The following is a 21160-nucleotide window of genomic DNA, read 5'->3' on the forward strand; positions in this document are numbered from 1 at the left end:
CGGCCTCTCCCGGCTACCCCTTCTTCAGCCACAGCGAATCCTCTGCAACACATTCCCCCCGCCGATCCATCGCCGCCCGCAGCTGACAGGTTTTTGTTATTCTTTGGGGGACAGAGGTCTGAACAGGAAGCTAAGCCATGTCACGTTGCAGCTGCTTCTCGTATCTCCTCAGTGGGAGGGCAGTCAGAGGAGCTTCCTGCAGTGGCAGCATGCGGCCAGTTCCCCTGGGACTCTGAGAGCTGTCCCGCAATCAGTGGTGCAAGTAGAAAAAATGTCTTACGGGTACTGTGTGCGCGCGCCTTCGGCGCGCGCGCAAAAAAATGGGTGTGGCCAAATGCCACATGGGGCGTGGCCAATGAAAATGGGGGCGTGATACACATATGGGGGAGGGGCAGATACACGTATGACCCCAATAGTGTCAGATACACGTTGCACCACAGTGCTAGATATACATTGCCCCACAGTGCCAGATACATATAACCCCACAGTGCCAGATACACATTGCCCCACAGTGCCAGATACACAAATGTCCCCAGAGTGCCAGATACACAAATGTCCCCAGAGTGTCAGATACACATTGCCTCACAGTGCCAGATACACATTGCCCCACAGTGCCAGATGCACATTGCCCCACAGTGCCAGATACACAAATGTCCCCAGAGTGCCAGATACACATTGCCCCACAGTGCCAGATACACATTGCCCCACAGTGCCAGATACACAAATGTCCCCAGAGTGCCAGATACACATTGCCCCACAGTGCCAGATGCACATTGCCCCACAGTGCCAGATGCACATTGCCCCACAGTGCCAGATACACATTGCCCCACAGTGCCAGATACAGAAATGCCCCCAGAGTGCCATACATTGCCTCACAGTGTCAGATACACATTGCCCCACAGTGCTAGATACACAAATGCCCCCACTGTGTCAGATATACATTGCCCCCCGTGCCAGATACAGAAATGCCCCTACAGTGCCAGATATGCCCCCAGTGCCAGATATCCTCCAGTGCCAGGTATACATGCCCCCCTGTGCCAGATATCCCCCAGTGCCAGGTATATATGCCCCCCTGTGCTAGATATGCCCCCAGTGCCAGATATCCCCCAGTGCCAGGTATACATGCCCCCCCAGTGCCAGATATCCCCCAGTGCCAGGTATACATGCCCCTCCAGTGCCAGATATCCCCCAGTGCCAGGTATACATGCCCCCCCAGTGCCAGATATCCCCCAGTGCCAGGTATAACATGCCCCCCCAGTGCCAGATATCCCCCAGTGCCAGGTATAACATGCCCCCCCAGTGCCAGATATCCCCCAGTGCCAGGTATACATGCCCCCCTGTGCCAGATATCCCCCAGTGCCAGGTATATATGCCTCCCTGTGCCAGATATGCCCCCAGTGCCAGGTATACATGCCCCCCTGTGCCAGATATCCCCCAGTGCCAGGTATATATGCCCCCCTGTGCCAGATATGCCCCAGTGCCAGGTATATATGCCCCCCTGTGCCAGATATGCCCCCAGTGCCAGGTATACATGCCCCCCTGTGCCAGATATCCCCCAGTGCCAGGTATATATGCCCCCCTGTGCCAGATATGCCCCCAGTGCCAGGTATATATGCCCCCCTGTGCCAGATATGCCCCCAGTGCCAGGTATACATGCCCCCCCAGTGCCAGGTATAACATGCCCCCCTCCCCTACTCACCGCTGCCGTCGCTGTCCTCCTGTCTGTCATGTGAGGGAAGGAGAGTGCAGCCTGCGCCTCTCGTTCCCCTCAGTCTTCGGCGGGTGTCTCAGTTTAATTCAGCGCCGATCCGTGAGCCAATCAGAGCTCGCGGGTGCGAGCTCTGATTGGCTCACGGATCGGCGCTGAAGTAAACTGAAACACCCACCGGAGACTGAGGGGAACGAGAGGCGCAGGCTGCACTCTCCTGCCCTCACATCAGAGGCGTGTGCGGCGTGGGGGAGGGAGGGAAGGAAGAGGAGCGGCGGCCCGTCGGTGTGGGTACGGCGTACCCACGGCTAAATTCTTACGGGTACGCCGTACCCACCCGTACCCGCCCACTTGCACCACTGCCCGCAATGCACTTTTCCTCAGTCCCTCGGTAAGGCTACTGGAACAAGCTGCACTGTATGTGTGGCAAATGTGCTGTAGTGTAGTGTGGTTATGCTGCACTGGGGGGGTGGGGGGCTATCAGTAGCGGATCTTGCCACGGGCAAGCAGGACTTTTGCCCGGGGCGCCGCCTTCCGGAGGGCACCGGCGCCATCCGGAGGGCGCCGGCGCCATCCGGAGGGCGCCGCACCATGGCAAGATCCGCTACTCTGTGCCCCTTGCTGCCCGCTGTGTCCCCCGCTGGTACCGCTGTCCCCCGCTGTGAAGGGAAACTAGACGCTACGCGTCTAGTTTCCCTTCGTGTAGAGGACCTTTTCTGTGCAGTGCGCAATGACGTCATCGCGCACCGCACAGCATTGTGGGACTGACAGACGCTAGGGGTCATAATTGACCTCTAGTGTCTGTCATCCGAGGAAAGGAGCGGCGCTGGTGGAGATCTGCAGCGGTCGGGAGCGGGGATAGTAAGTACTTTTTTTTTCTTTCAGCGGCGCTACTCCTCTGTACAGGGGGCGTAGCTGAAGTGGACCAATGAGGCCAAGATGAAGCTCCAGGCCTGCTTTGACTGCACGGAATGGGGGGTCTTTGAAGCCTCGGAAACCGACCTGAATGACTTGACAGACACTGTCACATCCTACATCAGCTACTGTGAGGACATGTGTGTACCTACCAAGACTTACCGCATTTACAACAACAACAAGCCCTGGTTCAATGCCCAGCTCAGGCAACTTCGTCGAGACAAAGAGGAGGCCTATAGCAGCGGTGACAGAGCACTATACAACCGTACTAGGAACTCTCTGACTAAAGGAATCAGGCTAGCAAAAAAGCGGTTCTCGGACAAGCTGACAAACGATCTCTCCACCAATGACCCCGTATCTGTATGGAAAGGAATGCAATCCATAACCAACTATAGGAAAACATCAAAGTCCACCGCCATGCACCAAGACCTTGCAGATGAACTGAACCACTTTTATTGCAGGTTCGCAAAAGAAGTCCCCTGCAACCCAAACAATCGCCTCTACGGTGCCCCGAACACCGACGGCCAACCCCAGGCACTGCAAGTCACCCAAGAAGAGGTGGAGGCATTGTTCAAAAGGACCAAAACCAGGAAAGCTCCGGGTCCTGACGGAGTGTCACCATCTGCCCTAAGAGCATGTGCGGGTCAGCTCGCCCCCATATTCACCAAGATCTTCAATAAATCGCTGGAGCTACAGAAAGTCCCTTCCTGCCTCAAAAGGTCTACTATAGTCCCGGTCCCCAAGAAACCCACTATCACGAACCTGAACGACTACAGGCCGATAGCACTGACGTCTGTGGTCATGAAAACGTTCGAGCGTCTGGTTTTGAATCACCTGAAAACTGTGACTGGCCCGCAACTGGACCCCCTGCAGTTCGCCTATCGCTCGAATCGGTGTGTCGAGGATGCAGTCAACCTGGGCCTGCACTACATTCTACAGCACCTAGACATTCCCGGTACCTACGCGAGGGTCCTGTTTGTCGATTTCAGCTCGGCATTCAATACAATCGTCCCCAGCATCCTCCACCCTAAATTACTTTGCCTAGGGGTCCCAGAAGCCACCTGTTCCTGGATAATAGACTTCCTGACAGATAGGACACAGGTGGTGAAAGCGGGGGAATTCACCTCTCAAGCGCGGTCCATCAGACAGGGGCCCCTCAGGGCTGTGTCCTCTCACCCCTGCTCTTCTCCCTGTACACAAATGACTGTACCTCAGAGGCGCAATCAGTAAGGATCATCAAATTCGCCGATGACACCACCGTCATCGGCCTCATCAAGGATGGGGACGAATCGGCCTATAGACGGGAAGTAGACCGGCTGGCCCAGTGGTGCATCCACAACAACCTTGACCTCAACCCCCTCAAAACTGTCGAGATGATAGTGGACTTCAGGAAGAAGTCATCTAGTGCACCTCCGCTAACGATTGCTGACAGTGTGGTATCGCTAGTGGACTCCTTCAAGTTTCTAGGGACCACAATCTCCAGGGACCTTAAATGGGGGTCCAACACTGACGTCACTGTTGGGAAAGCGCAGCAGGGGTTGTTCTTCCTCAGGCAACTAAGGAAGTTCAACATCCCACAGAAGCTCCTGCTCCTCTTCTACTCCGCGATTGTGGAGTCGGTACTGTGCTCCTCGATACTCGTATGGTACAGCTCCGCCAGCGCGAGGGACAGATGCAGGCTCCAAAAGGTGGTCAGAACCGCAGAGAAGATCATCGGGGCCGACCTTCCCTCAGTCCAGGACCTGTAATTGTCCAGAGCTAAAAAGCGGGCAATGAAGATAGTAAAAGACCAGCTACACCCCGGCCACAGCATGTTTAACTTGCTTCCTTCAGGCAGGCGTTACAGGGCTGTCCCCGCCAGATCCACCAGAAGCCTCAAAAGTTTCTTTCCCCAAGCTGTCCGCCTGCTGAACTCCTGAACATTGACTGACTAGACGTACATGTAACTCACTTGTGTCCCTACGGTATACCTATCTGTGTAACTTTACTTGCCCCCACACACACACAGACACACCTGCTTACCTGTTACCTACTTGGCTGTTGTATAGCAAACCGAAGACAAATTCCTAGTATACGTAAGTATACCTGGCCAATAAAGCTGATTCTGATTCTGATTCTGTATGAAACCACGCCCCCCATTTTCCAAATATATAAATACTGCTAGTGCGTGCATGATAATGTACCAGATAAATATTGGCAATGCACTGCAGAGAATACATCATAGTCCTGTGGAGTATAAGGTAACATATGTATAATGTATATTTCAAGAACACAGTCTAGAACCTGATCACTAGAGGAGGAGGGCCCCCAGGCAGTGGGGCCCACCGGTGGTTTACCCTGTACCCCTGTGGGCCAGTCCAAGCCTGACTATAGCAGAAACTAACATTCTACACATTCTACACTTGCAGGGGGTGTCGTACGGTATGCCGGCGCTCGGGCTCCCGGCGACCAGCATACCGGCGCCGGGAGCCCGACCGCCGGCATACCGACAGCGTGGCGAGCGCAAAGGAGCCACTTGCGGGCTCGCTGCGCTCGCCATGCTGCGGGCACGGTGTTGCGATACGCGCGCCACACTATTTTATTCTCCCTCCAGGGGGGTCGTGGACCCCCACGAGGAAGAATAGTTGTCGGTATGCCGGGTGTCGGGATTCCGGCGCCGGTATACTGTGCGCCGGTATCCCGACATTCGGCATACAGAAGACCACCCCTTGCAGGCACACACCAGAAATGTAGCTCAGAGTGATTGAAAGCACACACATGGAAAGTCAGTTACTGACACTAGGGGTGCGTACACACCAGAACGATATCGGCACGATAACACAGAGTCCTGGGCTCTGGTAGAATTCATTGTATGTAGTATCCCCTCTCCTGCCCGCCCCTGACTCTGGCTATCTCCCCCCATGTTTGTCACATACTCAATATGTGCCTCTGCTCCCAGGGCTGGTTCTAGACCTTGTGGCGCTCAGGGCGAAAGTTTCCTTTGGCGCCCAACACCCCCCCGCGAGACAGTGAAATAGGGTTAGTGCGCGCATAAAAAATGGGTGTGTGGCTTCATAGGAAAGGGGCGTGGCCAGTTTTGTTCCCTGTAGTTTTGCCCCCTGTAGCGTTGTGCAACCTGTAGAGCAGTGCCCACAGTAGCTGTTGTGCCCCCTGCAGCTGTGCCCCCAGTAGCTGTTATGCCCCCTGCAGCTGTTGTGCCCCCAGTAGCTGTTATGCCCCCTGCAGCTGTGCCCCCAGTAGCTGTTATGCCCCCTGCAGCTGTGCCCCCATTAGTTGTGGCCCCAGTAGTTGTGCCCCCTGCAGCTGTGCCCCCATTAGTTGTGGCCCCAGTAGTTGTGCCCCCTGCAGCTGTGCCCCCATTAGTTGTGGCCCCAGTAGTTGTGCCCCCCTTAGTGTGCCCCCTGCAGCTGTGCCCCCATTAGTTGTGGCCCCAGTAGTTGTTCCCCCTGCAGCTGTGCCCCCATTAGTTGTGGCCCCAGTAGTTGTGCCCCCTGCAGCTGTGCCCCCATTAGTTGTGGCCCCAGTAGTTGTGCCCCCCTTAGTGTGCCCCCTGCAGCTGTGCCCCCATTAGTTGTGGCCCCAGTAATTGTGCCCCCCCTTAGTGTGCCCCCTGCAGCTGTGCCCCCATTAGTTGTGGCCCAAGTAGTTGTGCCCCCCTTAGTGTGCCCCCTGCAGCTGTGCCCCCATTAGTTGTGCCCCCATTAGTTGTGGCCCCAGTAGTTGTGCCCCCCTTAGTATGCCCCCCAGCTGTGCCTCCATTAGTATTGCCCAAAAGTAGCTGTGCACCTAGTAGAAAAAAAAAATACTTACCAGCCCCGTTCCTGTTCCCGACCAGTGCACTCTGTCTCTGGCACCGCTCCTCTCAGCTATGGGAGAGACATCATGACGTCTCTCCCATAGCGCTGCACAGAAAGGTCCTCTCCGCGAAGGGAAACTAGACGCTACCCTCACTGCGCGTCTAGATTCCCTTCGCGGAGAGGACCTTTTTAAAACCACCGCCGCCGCCATCCAGGTTAGTAGCGGCTCTTGCCACGGCGGCAGCGCCCCCGGGACAGCGGCGCCCCGGGCAAAAGTCCTGCTTGCCCGTGGCAAGAGCCGCTACTGACTTCTCCCACTCTTTGTGTTATTCTGTCTCAAAATTGACATTTAAACCTGTTTCTCTGTCACTCTATGTGCACCTCAGTCATCCCATTTGTGTGTATGTCTCTCATTGTCCCCCCATTTCTTTTGTTGCTCACACAACTCACTGTCCACTTGCACCATAGCTTCTCCCCCTTTGCCTTTTACTGTTCCTATTTTCATACATTTGTTTCCTGCTATTCTGCTCAACCTGATAAACAAGACCATGCTTGTGGCTGCTGATCAGAATGTGACAAACAGAACGTAACAGTGTCCATCACCATATACCTGAACCTAAATATGGCAGGTAAGCACAAGATGCTGATTTTAATCATTTTTGCTGAGAAATGTTTGGGCAGGAATAAATACTATACAAAATTACGTTTGCTACACAGTAGGTTATAACTGTAGGAAGCCTACATCACTTTTGCTTGTAGCTCTATCGGATGTGAGCAAGAATGAGTAAAGCTTTTTTGCTGCATGACCTGTGTTGCATTAGAGAGAGACGTTCCAATGGAACCTTGCCTTTTATTTTAAATCTCCCCTATGGCCTGGGGTCCCATGCAGTGTTGGACTGGGGCATAAAGGGCCCACTGGAGGAATGCAGTTAAGGGGCCCGTGCTTAGGGGTGTGGCCAGTCTCCAGAGGGGGTGTGGTCAGCTCCAGACAGAGGTTTGGCTAACCATTAGAGAGTGCATGGTCTCGGCCCCTTGAATGTATCGTAAATACTTCAAATGTATGCATGATATTATTCCACATTAATAACAGCAATGTACTGTAGAAAATACACCATAGCCCTGTGCAGTATAAGGTAACATATGTATAATGTATAATTCAAGTGCAGTCTGGAACCTGATCCTTAGAGGAGGAGGTAGGCACCCCGGGCACTGGTGCCCACTGGGTTTTGCCCCTGTAGGCCAGTCCAACCCTGGTCCCATGAAAAACATTCTGAAGGCCTAAGGGCACCGTAAACCACAACATTATGGGAACCACTGCTGTAATTCACTGGATTACATTATATCACAAAAAGAACAAAAAAGGTACAAATATAAATAATGAGGCAACAGCAGTGCTGCAAGTATGGCGGTATGTGGTGGTACTGTGTACCGGTAAGAAATTGACAGCCGGTACCCAGTACAGCCACCCGTCCACCTTACTTGCTGCTGTGTGTCAGGGGAGGAGAGCTCAACGCGCGCCTCTCCTGACCCTCATTGCTCAGTCCGGCGGCAGCGAGTATCTCAAACTAGCTGCCGGTTCGTGAGCCAATTAGAGCTCACGGATCGGCAGCAGTGGCTCCTGATTGGCTGCCGGACCGCGACCTTTGATTGGCTCACGAACCGGCACCTGGTTTGAGATACACGCTGCTGCCGGACTGAGCACTGAGGGGCAGGAGAGGTGCACGCTGCGCTCTCCTCCGCTGACCCACACACAGCAGCAGCAAGCAGCGGTGAGCAGCACTGTGGGGGGCACGTGGGTACCTGGTACTGTTGGGGGCACGTGTGTACCTGCAACTGTGGGGGCATATGTCTATCTGGCACTGTGGGGGCATATTTGTATCTGGCACTGTGGTGACATATCTGGCACTGTGGGGGCATATTTATATCTGGCACTGTGGGGCATATTTGTATCTGGTACTGAGGGGGCATATCTGGAACTGTGGGCGCATATCTGGCATTGTGGGGACATATATGGCACTGTGGGGGCATGTGTATCTGGCACTGCACTACTGGGGGTATATGTGTATCTGGCACTATTGGGGGCATATGTGTATCTGGCACTGCACTATTGGGGTCATACACATGTGTATCTGCCCCCCCCCCCTATGTGTATCACGCACCCATTTTCATTGGCCACGCCTCGTGCGGCACGTGGCCACACCTGTTTTATTGCGTGCGCGCCGAAAGGCACACAGTACCACTAAGACATGTTTTCTACTTGTGTAAGAGGTGCGGCTGCGCGTGTGGTGGTGCGTGCTGCCATGCAGGTGTAGTCTCGGTACTCACCAGGCGCCGCTCTCTCTCACCTTCAGGTACCGGAACCTTCAACGGACCTGGCAATCTTCAATCGGATCCGGACACGGCGATTCCCTCTCGGAGCTGACCGACGACCGAGCTGAGGAGAGAATAGTTTACCTTAAAGGGGGTATCAACCCTTCTTCCACTGGAAAAGGGGATACCCCAGGGGTGACCGCGACCTTCACCGGTTGGGTGAAAGGTCATCACAGGCACAAAGCCTCAGCCACCCAGATTTCACACACTCGCGCTCTCGCACGTAGTGTGATGAAAAGGATTCTCACGTCCGTGAGCAATCCCGACTCCGGCGCTCGGGGACAGACAAGGGACAAACGTACACGGATGCTACTCACCGTCACAAGTCTTGCACTCCGATCTTCTCCACTTACAGGTCCCTGTAAGGAAGCAAAGAGAAACAGCCGTGCAGGGCCAAGAACTACCCTAGTGTGCGTCCGCTACACTAGCTACATAAACAGAGCCCTCAAACTAGCTCGTGTGGGTGGTGCAACACAACTATGCACAACTTAAACAACGCATACACTTTGCCCTGCACGGTAACAACATACATCACAATATCGGAATACAAGATCACACGGTGCTGTCCCTTTAAATCCCTCCCTCTGGAAAGGGGGTGGGCGCCGCACGGCCTACCCACCTCCTGTACCTTCCCTTATGTGGGCCTCAGGTCTGCCTACCTAAATACCTCAGGGTGGCCTGGGCCTAGCGCCCAGTGCCACCTTTATTCACCTCGGGGGTCTTATTCACTGGGCCTAGAGCCCCCTAGCCGGAGGCCTGACTTCACCCACAGGCCTAGCGCCCGCCTAACTTGTCACCCTTTGGGTGACCTGGGCCTTGTGCCCAGGGTCACCTTATATATACCTACTGCCCAGAATACACTAGGGCCTAACGCCCTCTAATGCCCCACAGGCCTATTGCCTGATCTGCCCCTCGGGCCTAATGCCCGCCTACGGCGCCGTCGAGGTGGCTTGGGCCTAACGCCCAAACCATCGACTATGAAGATGACCCCCAACCTCCTATCTGCGCAACAGGCCTAGTGCCTGAATTGTGCCCCCGGGCCTAATGCCCGTCCCTGGTGGTCGAGGGAGGAAAAGGGAGGGGGTGAAAGTTGCCTCACTGAGGCCTCACCTGCTCCAGGGATCTCCAGCGCCCTCTTCTGCCGCTGACCCGTCCTGGCCAGCGGCGTCGCCTCCGCTGCTCCGCGTCCAGCCGCCACTGGACATCTTCCTTCAGGAGCCCGACGTCTTCTGGCCTCTTCAGCGGCCACCGGAGCTCTTCTCCCCACGGCCGCCGTCTTCTTCTCCGCGCCGGACTCTCTTCTCCGCTCCGGCGCGCCGACCCTCTTCTCCAGGACCCGGCTGCTTTTTCCTTTGCGCTCTTCTGCGCGCACGGTGTCTTCGGCTCCCGCCCGGCGTCTGACGTCAGACGCCGGGGGCGGGGCCTATGACGCGGCGAGCGCCGATTGGCTCGCCGCGCCCCTCTGTGATTGGCCACCGCTCCGGGAGCCACGATTGGCTCCCGGAGGGCGCCTACATTTAAACCTCTCCGCAGCCTCCGGTCCGGTGCAGGGAAAAGGGTAATCCCTGCACCGGACACCCGCCGCTCTTGCCCACAGACAAGCTGCCCCAGCGCTGCCACACACACACACTCCCGCAGGGGACACAGATCCCCTGCGTGCTGCTGAGGGCATGTGTCCCGGAGTACCGGTCACATCTCCACACTTGCACCACTGGGTAACAGATATTATTTTTAATTATAACATGGGTAGATATCATTTTAATTCGGAAGGGGTCATAGATATGAATATTAATAATAAAGGGGACACAAATATTCATTTTAATTAAGAGGGTGCATATATTAGTTTAATTACGGAGGCAGAGATACAAGTTTTATTAAGGAGGCACAGATATCAGTTTTAAATATTATGGGGTAACAGCTATCAGTTTTATTAAGGGAGCACAAATTATTTCTTAAACAATAATGCATGCCATGGTGTCAGAGTAGCACTGGGATGATAGATTAGATGCCTATCTGAAACCCAGGTGTGCTGACAAACCCTCCACTCATTAATTATGTCCACCCACAAACATTAACTATAAAAGAACACTACAGAGTGGATATATTCCTTACAGCAGCTGGTTTGGGTGCCTTCCATGCTAGTTTCATAATGGTCAAGGACTTTGCAGGCCTTCCTTTCAAATGCAATTTATTGCCTCATTAAGCAGTAAAATTGATAACATTAGCCTTCCAATCCCTTTTACATAACACAAAATGCACACAACTGGTTTTTAATTATTGAACATTTTTAATAGCACACTCTTTTGCAGTAAGATCTAATATATTTTTGTTACAATACAGAAATAGCTTATTTAGATTAATCATTTTTAAGTCATTCCAACCAGAATGTCCAAGAATAGTATGTGCTTTGCCTTAGCTATTGGACGTTTAGACCACATATGACAAGTACACTTTATTGACCGTTTCCACTTTAAATGTCATTTTTTTAAGTAAATATTCTGTAATAGTACTTTGTAGCTGTAGCTTCATTATCATTTATAATTGATCCATCTGATCTCTCTCTCCTCCTCCACTGAGATCCAGGCAGCAAACAACAGAGGTCCTGGTGAGGACCCTGCTAAATACATCAAATGCTCAGATTTTGGGGTTGGGACTATTATGGGGAAAGGAAGTGAGACAAGATGTACGCATTCTAATATTCTTTACAAAAGAACTTTCAGCCTGTTCCACAGTATGGTGTCTAGTGCTAGCATTTGTGTCACTTACCTATTACCCAGCAATTCCTTTATCATATAATATAGATATATATTATGTATGTAGATAGATCTAGCTAGATATATTTGAATAGATTTATATATCAGATAGATAGAATGCAAGAAGAGCGGTTGAGCAAAAAATATTTCAGGGTTGCTTTTCATCTTATCTCTTGATTTATGTAATATCTGGAACAATGGTTACTTGTGGGAGCTCCCATTATTATTAACAACACTGTTTTCTAGTAAGTCTCTGGGATGGACAGGCCCCAAGGGTGACCGCTAGATGTGTAATCACAAGCAGCAGCTGCTCTCCATCCTCCTCCACCTTCCCTTTCTTTTTATCATGGGGAATCACCAAGCTGAGTAATCTGAGGGATTCTGATAATGTGGATTTCATTACATACCAACTATCAACCATAACTCTCTCTGGAAATGACACCCAGCATTGGAATAACGTGCCCCCGGCTGCATTTCTCAGACTTGCGGAGATAAAGCAGCACTGACCCCTGCGCCATTGTGGACGGCTTCATGTAAGGTCACCTTAGAGAACAATGGCTGGAAGATGACTCCTTTATAGATGCTGCCGGGTGTGAGTGAAGAAAGATACACACCCTGCTGCTTTGATATGGATTAGGGTCTCTCTTTATGCCCCGGGCTTTATAGACTCCATCAATCCGGGATTTTTGCTACATCAGCAGCTCCTTCCCCCTCCTAGCCCCGGGAGGCAGCGGCAGCAGCCGCAGGTACTGAGCCCATGCGCCGCATCCCTGGTTATGTGAGCCTGGGTGTAAGCGGACGGGGAACGCCGCATCAGCACCGCCAGCTATAATAACTAGGAATAAGCAGCAGAGCCCCGGCTCGGACTGGATGCAGTAGCCGCTGACTAGCACGATGATAGTACCCCAGCAGCAGCGCTGTGTATTCCCAGCTGTGCAGAGCAGGAGGGTCTGAGCCCGGCGCTGCTGCTGCTCCCAGCGTACGTTGCCTAGTGACAGGTGGATGGGAGAGCTGGGAGTGGCACTGCTGCTGCTGCTGCCTCGCTTTGTAGCTGCACACAGCGCCGGCACACTGCATCCTGGTCGGGCAGGGAGAGCAGACTTCTCTGGGAAATGCTTTTTTGGCTTAAGGAAGAAGAGATGTCACATCACGAGCTCACGCAGCGGCTGTCCACGGTCATCACTCATGTCGGTAAGAGATCCGGCTGCAGATGTGCTTAGATACATTTATACGATTTATAATGATGCATTATATTAGCTGGTTACAGTATGCGAGGGACGGAGGGCGCTTTGCCACCTATTATATACTGGACTGTATTACACCCACATATATATAGCTGAATGGATATTTCGGTTCAGATCTGTATTTGAGAGGCTGCGTGTCTAGTGGACTGATGTCTGATTTGGGGAGTATACTATTGTTTCACAATGTATTGCAGTGGATTGTCTCTGAGTCCAAAAAATGGGCTTTCCCAGTAGTAGGTCTCATTTATTGCAATCATAGCGTTGCTGGAAGTGTGAGAGAGAGACCCTGTAATGTTTCCTGTGTGATTAATTAGATTAATTGCAGAGCTCACAATCCACATATGAATATGACTCAATCAGTTTGGGCTATAGATTAATAATCCAACATGTGTCTATTGCAAGACTGCCACTTCTTTACAGCATTCTGGAATGCAGCCTCCTTTCATGTGGCCTCTCCTCACCCTTCTTACCCCTCTACAATCCATCCTTAATGCTGCAGCTATACTTATCTTCCTCTATCTCCCCTCCAAATCTGCTGTCTTGCACTGGATCCCAATGTTATCCTGAATGAAATTCATACTTCTCACCAGCAAAGCACTTACCAACACCTTCATTTCCTACAACTCTGACCTCATCGGAAGATACTCATCCTCTATTACATGCCTCTGACTGACATGCATCCATCATCCTCTCTGGTAACCACATCTGAATCCTGCCTGCAAAACTTCTCCTGTGTTTATCCCCACTTATGGATCTCTCCAGCCCGCCTTACAAAACTCTTTCCCAGGCCTAACCTTCAATCTTTGAAGCACTGTCTCAGTACCCACCTCCTCACTACAGACTATTCTACCCCCACCTGACACTGCTCCCTCTAAATACTCCAAACTACAGTACTGTAACTACCCCAAGACCCACTTGCTCCTATTGTCTCTTCATTGCTCTCTCCTGCAGATAGACTATAAACCCTCACGAGCAGGGCCCTCTCTACCCTTTATCTCACCTCTGCTTCAACTCCTTCATCGACCTTGCCTGTACTAGTTCTCTCTGTTTATGTGCACTGTAATCGCATGCTTTGTAACTGTCTTGTGCTCTGGATTTTTGTGGCAAATAATGATTTGAATTGTGTTGTGGGGTGAGTACAGTATTATTTTGCTCTTATAAAATATTAAACAAGAGACTTGAGATAAGGGCCCAAGTTGGCCCTAAATTATGTTCTGCAGATCATTTGATATTGAACATACCCAGTAAAATGCAGATAACCCTTCATATGCTCTGACTCACAATATGCATGTGCAGCCACTGCATGTCCTATATTAGCAGGTGCTCTGTTATGTGGATGTTGGTAATGGTGAATGGAACGATGCTTTCTGACAGCCTCAATCAGGTCATGAAAGGAGGCCGAGAGTTCATCCAACACAAGAAATTATTTCAAATGGAGATTTCTTTTGCTTGTGCTCTGAATCTGTAACTTTTTTATTCATTTGTAGAATTGTGAAGAAAGTAACAATGTGTCTCCTAATGTGACAAAAAAAGGCAGTCACAGCTAAAGGCTGCAGAGCCTGCTCCAGAGGAGGGCAAATCATGTGTTTAGCCATATTGTCCTAGTGCCCAGTGATGTACCTGGATCTCCTTTTAAGTTGTCAGTTGATGATTACAACTGGCATTGAGCCTGTGGACTGCCTATGCCCAATTAAATGTTTAGATGGGTGTATGAGGATGCATTAGGCATACCAGACCCCTGCATAGAGTAGCATTGCTTAGCAATAAGGTTTTTTTTTTTTTTTTTTAAATCAGCTTTATTTTCAAAATAGAAAAATGTAGGAGATAGTGTCGGACAGAATAACGTGAGTATGTGGGGTTTGTGACAACTAATTTAGGGAATTTTCACTCACAGTGTCTAGGACGGCATCATGTGGAATACAGCTGTATGTTCTGTGGACTAGTAAAAGGCAGGCTTAACCAGTACCGTGTTTTGTGATTTTTGTTTATTTATTTTATTGTACCTGAGTCTTAAATGTAATTCTTACTTCACAGTTTATGGCATAAGGAAGCTGCTGTTTACCAGTTAGTAGTTACATACTCCATATAATGGTTAATTTCCCCGGTCATTTTAATATAATAGGACTGGTGTCTGTCACTGGTGGGTGCCATATTCTTATGCCGTCCCCTTCCTGCTGTACCTCTCATACGTGTGTTAGCCTAACAAATGAGCACAATTCAGCATGAACGTATTTCTATAATATTTCTGCAGTATACAGTACTGTGCAAAAGTTTCAGGCAGGTGTGGAAAAAAATGCTGCAATGTAAGAATGCTTTCAAAAATAAAAATGATAATAGTTTATTTTATCAATTAACAAAATGCAAAGTGAATGAACAGAAGAGAAATTTAAATCAAATCAATATTTGGTGTGACCACAATTTGCCTTCAAAACATCTAGGTACACTTACACACAGTTTTTGAAGGAACTCGACAGGGAGGTCGTTCCAAGCATCTTGGGGAATGATCCACAGATCGTCTGGGGATGTAGGCTTGCTCAAATCCTTCTGTCTCTTCATGTAATCCCAGACAGACTCAATGATGTTGAGATCAGGGCTCTGTGAGAGCCATATCATCACTTCTAGGACTCCTCATTCTTCTTTACGCTGAAGTTAGTTCTTAAGTACATTGGCTGTATGGTTGGGTTCGTTGTCCTGGTGTAGAATAAATTTGGAGTGAATCAGACGCCTCCCTGATGGTATTGCATGATGGATAAGTACCTGCCTGTATTTCTCAGCATTAAGGACATCATTAATCCTGACCAAATCTCCAACTCCATTTGCTGAAATGCAGCCCCAAACTTGCAAAGAACCTCCACCATGGTTCACAGTTGCCTGCAGACACCCATTATTGTACTGCTCTACAGCCCTTCGGTGAACAATAGCCAAGTATTTAAAATTTTGACTCATCAGTCCAGAGTACGTGCTGCAGAGTACCTGCTATATAAATATACGTAAAATTATGCAAGTACATATTTATGCATATATTTCTTATTGTTTATATGTACAGTGAGCGGTATAATTACTAACCAGCGGGTTGTCAAAGCTGACCCACATATTTAAAAAAGCAATATGAATAAATACTTAATCAGGCTTGCTTAGCATTTTCTATATCATTATTTTAAATCTAGCAGTCAATGCCACCGATTATTGGTGTTTTTTTGCTGCTGGCATTTTCACAGGGGTGTATCAAGAATAGGCCACTACTCAAATAACATCTAGCCAAAGGCCATCCTATTGGTTGGAACTCAACATTCATGAAAGGTTGACGTAATTTGTTCAGTTATCAGATTAGCTACAGATAGCCAACTAAATAGAAAAGTACAATAATGGTGCTAAAAGTGATATTGAGCACAGGAATGGTCCTACCTCATCTCAAATGCTGTAATGCAGCTGATGAATATCGCCCATTGTTGCAGAATGGTCCAGAAAACTTACGTAATGTATAGAATCGGTTTAGGGAGTGTATATAGTACAGTAGATGGGAAGCAGTTATCTTCCCGACTCATAGGATCTCGGCGGTCAATATACAGCTGTTGAGAGCCCAAAGGAGGACACAATGCCATCAGATACTTACCGACACTGCTCGGGATGCCGGCGTCACATTACCGACAGCCAGCATCCTGATTGTCCTCACAGAGGGATGCGCTGGCTTCCTGACACGCGCTGGAGGGGGGGGGGGGGGGGTAGGTTTAGGCAGGAGAAGAGGGTTAGCGTTAGGAAGCTGGGAATGGAAGGTTAGGGTTTGGGATAGGCACTTAGAGGGGGAGGTTAGGGTTAGGCATCAAGCAGGGAGGGTTAGGTTTAGGCAGCGGGGAAGGGAGGGTTAGGGTTAGGCACCATCGGGGAGGGTTAAGGTTAGGCACCCCCAAGGTAGGGTTAGGGTTAGAGTAGGGAATGGTGCGGGCTAGGGGCCTTAATGGGGGGCTGTCAGGATTCTAATGAACAGGATGCCGCTGTCGGTATGCTGAAAGCCGGCACCCCATCCATCGGCAAATCAGTAGATCAGCATAAAGTGAGAGGGTGGATGGAATAGTGGAATTCCAGTTGTGTAGATCAAAGTAATTTTTCAGGTAGATCAGTAACCCACAGCACTATTGCAGTACATTGTATGCCGTCCAACACAGCTTGCAGATGGCTCACCTCTTGGAAGCTGCTTATTATCGTGTACAGTGGGGTGTAACCTTTATGTGCAGTGTGAGCTGTGACAATGGGCACTTTCATTGAATTCAGACTTGTGGGACTGTTAACTCCCCTCTTCTATTTGATCTATCATTTATCTGCTGCTTGTGTGACCCTATTTACTAATGACGGACCTTTTTTCTTAAAAATGGGTTCTGCCCATATATCTAGTAGCAGAATTACCAATTGTTCTGTCTTTGAAGTATTATTTCTGAGTTTAAAGGCGGTAATAACACTAATACGTCATTATACAAGAGAATGGTAAGATAGGGGTCACTGGCAGACCACACATTAAATGATTGCCACAGGAAAATATCATGATGTGAGTGAAACTATAAGTTAGTAAAGATTTTAGTCTTTTCCATTTAAAGCTGCATTACCACCTAAAAAAAATATTTTTTTAAAGGTTTCCCTTCCCCCAAGTTCCCAACTGCTCCATGCAGCCATTTTTCACAGAGCTCCTCCGTTCCTGTCTGAAAACTGGATGTTAAGAGGGTGGGTGCAATATACCAAAGTACAGTATACCTCCCAATATTGAAGGTCTCAACGCCAGGACAGGGGGTTTAGGCTGGGTAAACCCCCGACAGATATGTTAGTGGACCCGTTATCGCGTCGGCTGAGCGGCCGATCAAGGTAAGTGTACACACTTACCAATCGACTACTTGATATGTTGGTCCCTGTCATGCAGATGGGCAGGCATTTGAATGTGACATCGGACACCACAGTAAGGCCACCCATACACGCAACATGATGCGCCGATATACCTGCAAATATATCAGTCATCGGCTGTGCTGCAGGGCAGATGCGATATATCTGGGGACAATGTCCCTCTGTTATGCACACCAGTGCCTGCAGGAAAGTACTGGTGTCAGGACTGTTATGCACTCCAGTGCCTGCAGGAATGTACTGGTGTTTGAACTGTTATGCAAAACAAATGGACTCACAGACAGACTAGGGAATATGACATAACGTACACAGAAGGTGGTAGGGTAACAAAATACACACAACGTGAACAGAGAAGCCCAGAGGCTAAGGAACTGGGTATCTCCCTTGTATTAGAACTGCTCAGATGTGAAAAGCAAGATGTTGTGTTTTAATACATAGAAAACCCGAAATGCTGTTGCTAAGGGCAACAGCAAAACCCTAAAGGGTTACCAACGGGTGTGGCAGTAAACTCCTTGGTCAGAGATGGAATGATAGACACAAGGAGATTCTCCACAATCCTAATTCTCACTTGCAGTGCACAGGTTCGGTTTACTGCCACTAAACTGACCCCTGACACCTAGCACAGTGAGACAGGATTAGACAGGCAAGTCTTAGAATACAGCCGCAAACTTGCTAAGTTCACAGAGTAGTAACAGAACCCCAGCAAGCTAAACGACTGACTCCAGTCTTACTGCTAGGTCTGGATTGGCAGAGTGTAATACCAAATCCCCAGGCCTATTTGCAGTAAGCAACAAACAAATACAAAGCTACACAGTACTGGCTAACTTTCAGAAACTGACTAGCCAACAAAGATTCAGCAGCATCTGCTTACCCTGAAAAGAGGCCTTATAAAGCAGGTGCTGTCCACGCCCCACTCAGACCTCACAGACTGTGAGCACAAAAACCAGCACCGGATCCCCTGCCATGCACAGAGCCTATAACCACTGCACAGCAAAAGACCCGAACCGGAGTATCAGCTGCGCTCAGGTTACTCCGCTAGCACTTGTCTCCCGGTTGCCATGACGACGTGGCAGCACAGGGCAGGAGACCCTAACAGTACCCCCCCTCTGACGAGGGGTCAAAGAACCCCTACCACCGGGTTTATCGGGGAACTGCGAGAAGAAAGAGCGTATCAGTCTGGGGGCATGAAGATCACAACTGCGCACCCACGACCGCTCCTCCGGGCCATACCCCTTCCAGTGCACCAAAAATGACAGCCGACCCCGAACCACCTTGGAGTCAAGAATCCTTTCAACAACAAACTCCCTCTGGCCACGTATCAGAAGAGGGGAAGGTCTTCCACTGGAAGAAGGATTACTAATCGCCCGTTTTAAAAGGGAACAATGAAATGTTTTATTGATACCCAAAGAACGGGGCAGATCTAACTGAAATGCCACCGGATTGATAACCCTGGTGATCTTATAAGGGCCGATGAACCGGGGGCCTAACTTATGAGATGGCTGTCTCAACTTCAAATTCTTGGTAGACAACCAGACGAAGTCTCCTAATTTGAAGCTGCAGGGTCTTTTCCGCTTATCAAAAACCCTTTTGGTCACTAATGACACAGACACAAGGGCTTTCTTCACTTTCCGCCAAATACCTCTAAGGACCGAAACCACAGAGGAACCACCAGGCGTGGAGTCCAGGGGGTCAAAAGAATTGGCCTTAGGATGATGCCCATACACACAAAGGAAGGGAGAGATCCCTGTAGCAGAGTGAGCCGCGTTGTTATAGGCAAACTCCGCCATGGACAGATGAGCAACCCAGTCAGTCTGACACTTGGAGACATAACACCTGAGGAACTGCTCCAAGGACTGGTTCACCCTTTCAGTCTGCCCATTAGACTGCGGATGGTAGCCCGACGACAAGCTGACAGAAATCTGGAGATCGGAACAAAATGCCCTCCAGAATTTGGCCACAAACTGGGATCCGCGGTCAGAGACCACATCAAGTGGCAACCCGTGGAGACGCACAACATGCAGCATAAATAATTCAGACAGGCGTCTGGCCGATGGCAGCCCAACCAGTGGAACGAAGTGCGCCATCTTCGAAAACCTGTCAACGACAACCCAGATGGCTGTCATCCCCGAGGATTTGGGCAAGTCCACCACAAAATCCATTGAAATGTGGGTCCATGGCTTAGATGGGATAGAGAGTGGATGTAGTGGGCCAACAGGAACCCCTCTAGGAGTCTTATTTCGGGCACAGATGTCACATGCCCGAACCCACTGATCCACATCCTTAGCCACCGAGGGCCACCACACCGCCCTAGATAGCAACTCCCGAGTTCTGGCAATACCCGGGTGACCTGCAGACTTCTTGGCATGGAATTCCAGGAACACTCACTGTCTTAACCTAGGAGGCACAAACAAAAGACCTACCGGAAGGTCTGGAGGAGCCTGCTCCTGTGCTCTAAGGACTAATGATAAGAGGTCCTGGGTAATGCCCACTTTAATACATGATGGGGAAACAATGGGCAACGGCTCCTCGGTGGTCTCCTGGATTGGAGCAAAACTCCGCGAGAGCGCATCAGCCTTGATGTTTTTTGACCCAGGGCGATATGTTATCAAAAAATTAAAGCGAGCAAAAAACAAAGCCCATCGTGCCTGCCTGGCATTGAGACGCTTCGCTGACTCTAAATATGCCAGATTCTTATGGTCAGTGAGAATTGAGACCACAAACTTAGCCCCCTCAAGCCAGTGTCTCCACTCCTCGAGTGCATCCTTAATAGCCAACAATTCCCGGTTACCCACGTCATAATTCATCTCGGCAGGCGAAAATTTACGGGAAAAGTAAGCACAGGGATGAAGGCGATTATCTGACACTCCCATCTGAGAAAGCACTGCCCCAATACCCATCTCAGAGGCATCCACCTCCACCACAAAAGGACGCTCTGGATCTGGGTGTCGCAGCACCTTGGCCGAAACAAATGCCCTTTTGAGACGGGCAAAAGCCGCTTTAGCCTCACAAGACCAGTGAGCAACATCCGCCCCTTTCTTAGTGAGTGCCACCAAGGGCGCCACTATAGACGAAAATCCAGCGATAAATCGTCTATAAAAATTCGCAAAGCCCAGGAAACGCTGAAGCGCCTTCAAACTAGTGGGCTGCACCCAATCCAGGACTGCCTGTACCTTGGAACCCTCCATTTGGAAACCTTCTGGGGAGATAATATATCCTAGAAATGCGATTTGCTGAACTTCAAATTCGCACTTCTCCAGCTTCGCCCCAAGCCGGTGGTCTCTGAGTTTCTGGAGGACTAAGCGTACATGCTTCCGATGTTCCTCCAGGGAATGGGAGAAGATTAGGATGTCATCTAAGTATACAACTAAGAATCTATCCAAATATTCCCTGAGCACATCATTCATGAAATCCTGGAAGACTGCCGGGGCATTACAGAGCCCAAAAGGCATCACCAAATATTCATAATGCCCCGAGTGGGTATTAAAGGCA

General features: G+C 50.1%; 1 protein-coding gene across 5 annotated transcripts in view; it reads left to right on the forward strand.

Annotated features, from left to right (window-relative positions):
- The first annotated feature begins 11885 nt into the window (after window positions 1–11885).
- MCF2L2 (MCF.2 cell line derived transforming sequence-like 2) overlaps window positions 11886–21160 on the forward strand; it is a 1017734-nt gene continuing 1008459 nt past the window's right edge. For 3 of the 5 annotated variants that reach the window (XM_063916345.1, XM_063916347.1, XM_063916348.1), the window contains exon 1: window positions 11887–12734. In XM_063916345.1, coding sequence (XP_063772415.1) covers window positions 12656–12734 — 79 coding nt within the window. In that variant the 5' untranslated portion in view covers window positions 11887–12655. Of the gene's footprint in view, window positions 12735–21160 lie in introns of all 5 variants that reach the window. The other 2 variants (XM_063916343.1, XM_063916344.1) reach the window with 1 other exon arrangement.

This window comes from Pseudophryne corroboree, chromosome 4, assembly GCF_028390025.1.
Source record: "Pseudophryne corroboree isolate aPseCor3 chromosome 4, aPseCor3.hap2, whole genome shotgun sequence".
NCBI classification, from domain to species: domain Eukaryota; kingdom Metazoa; phylum Chordata; class Amphibia; order Anura; family Myobatrachidae; genus Pseudophryne; species Pseudophryne corroboree.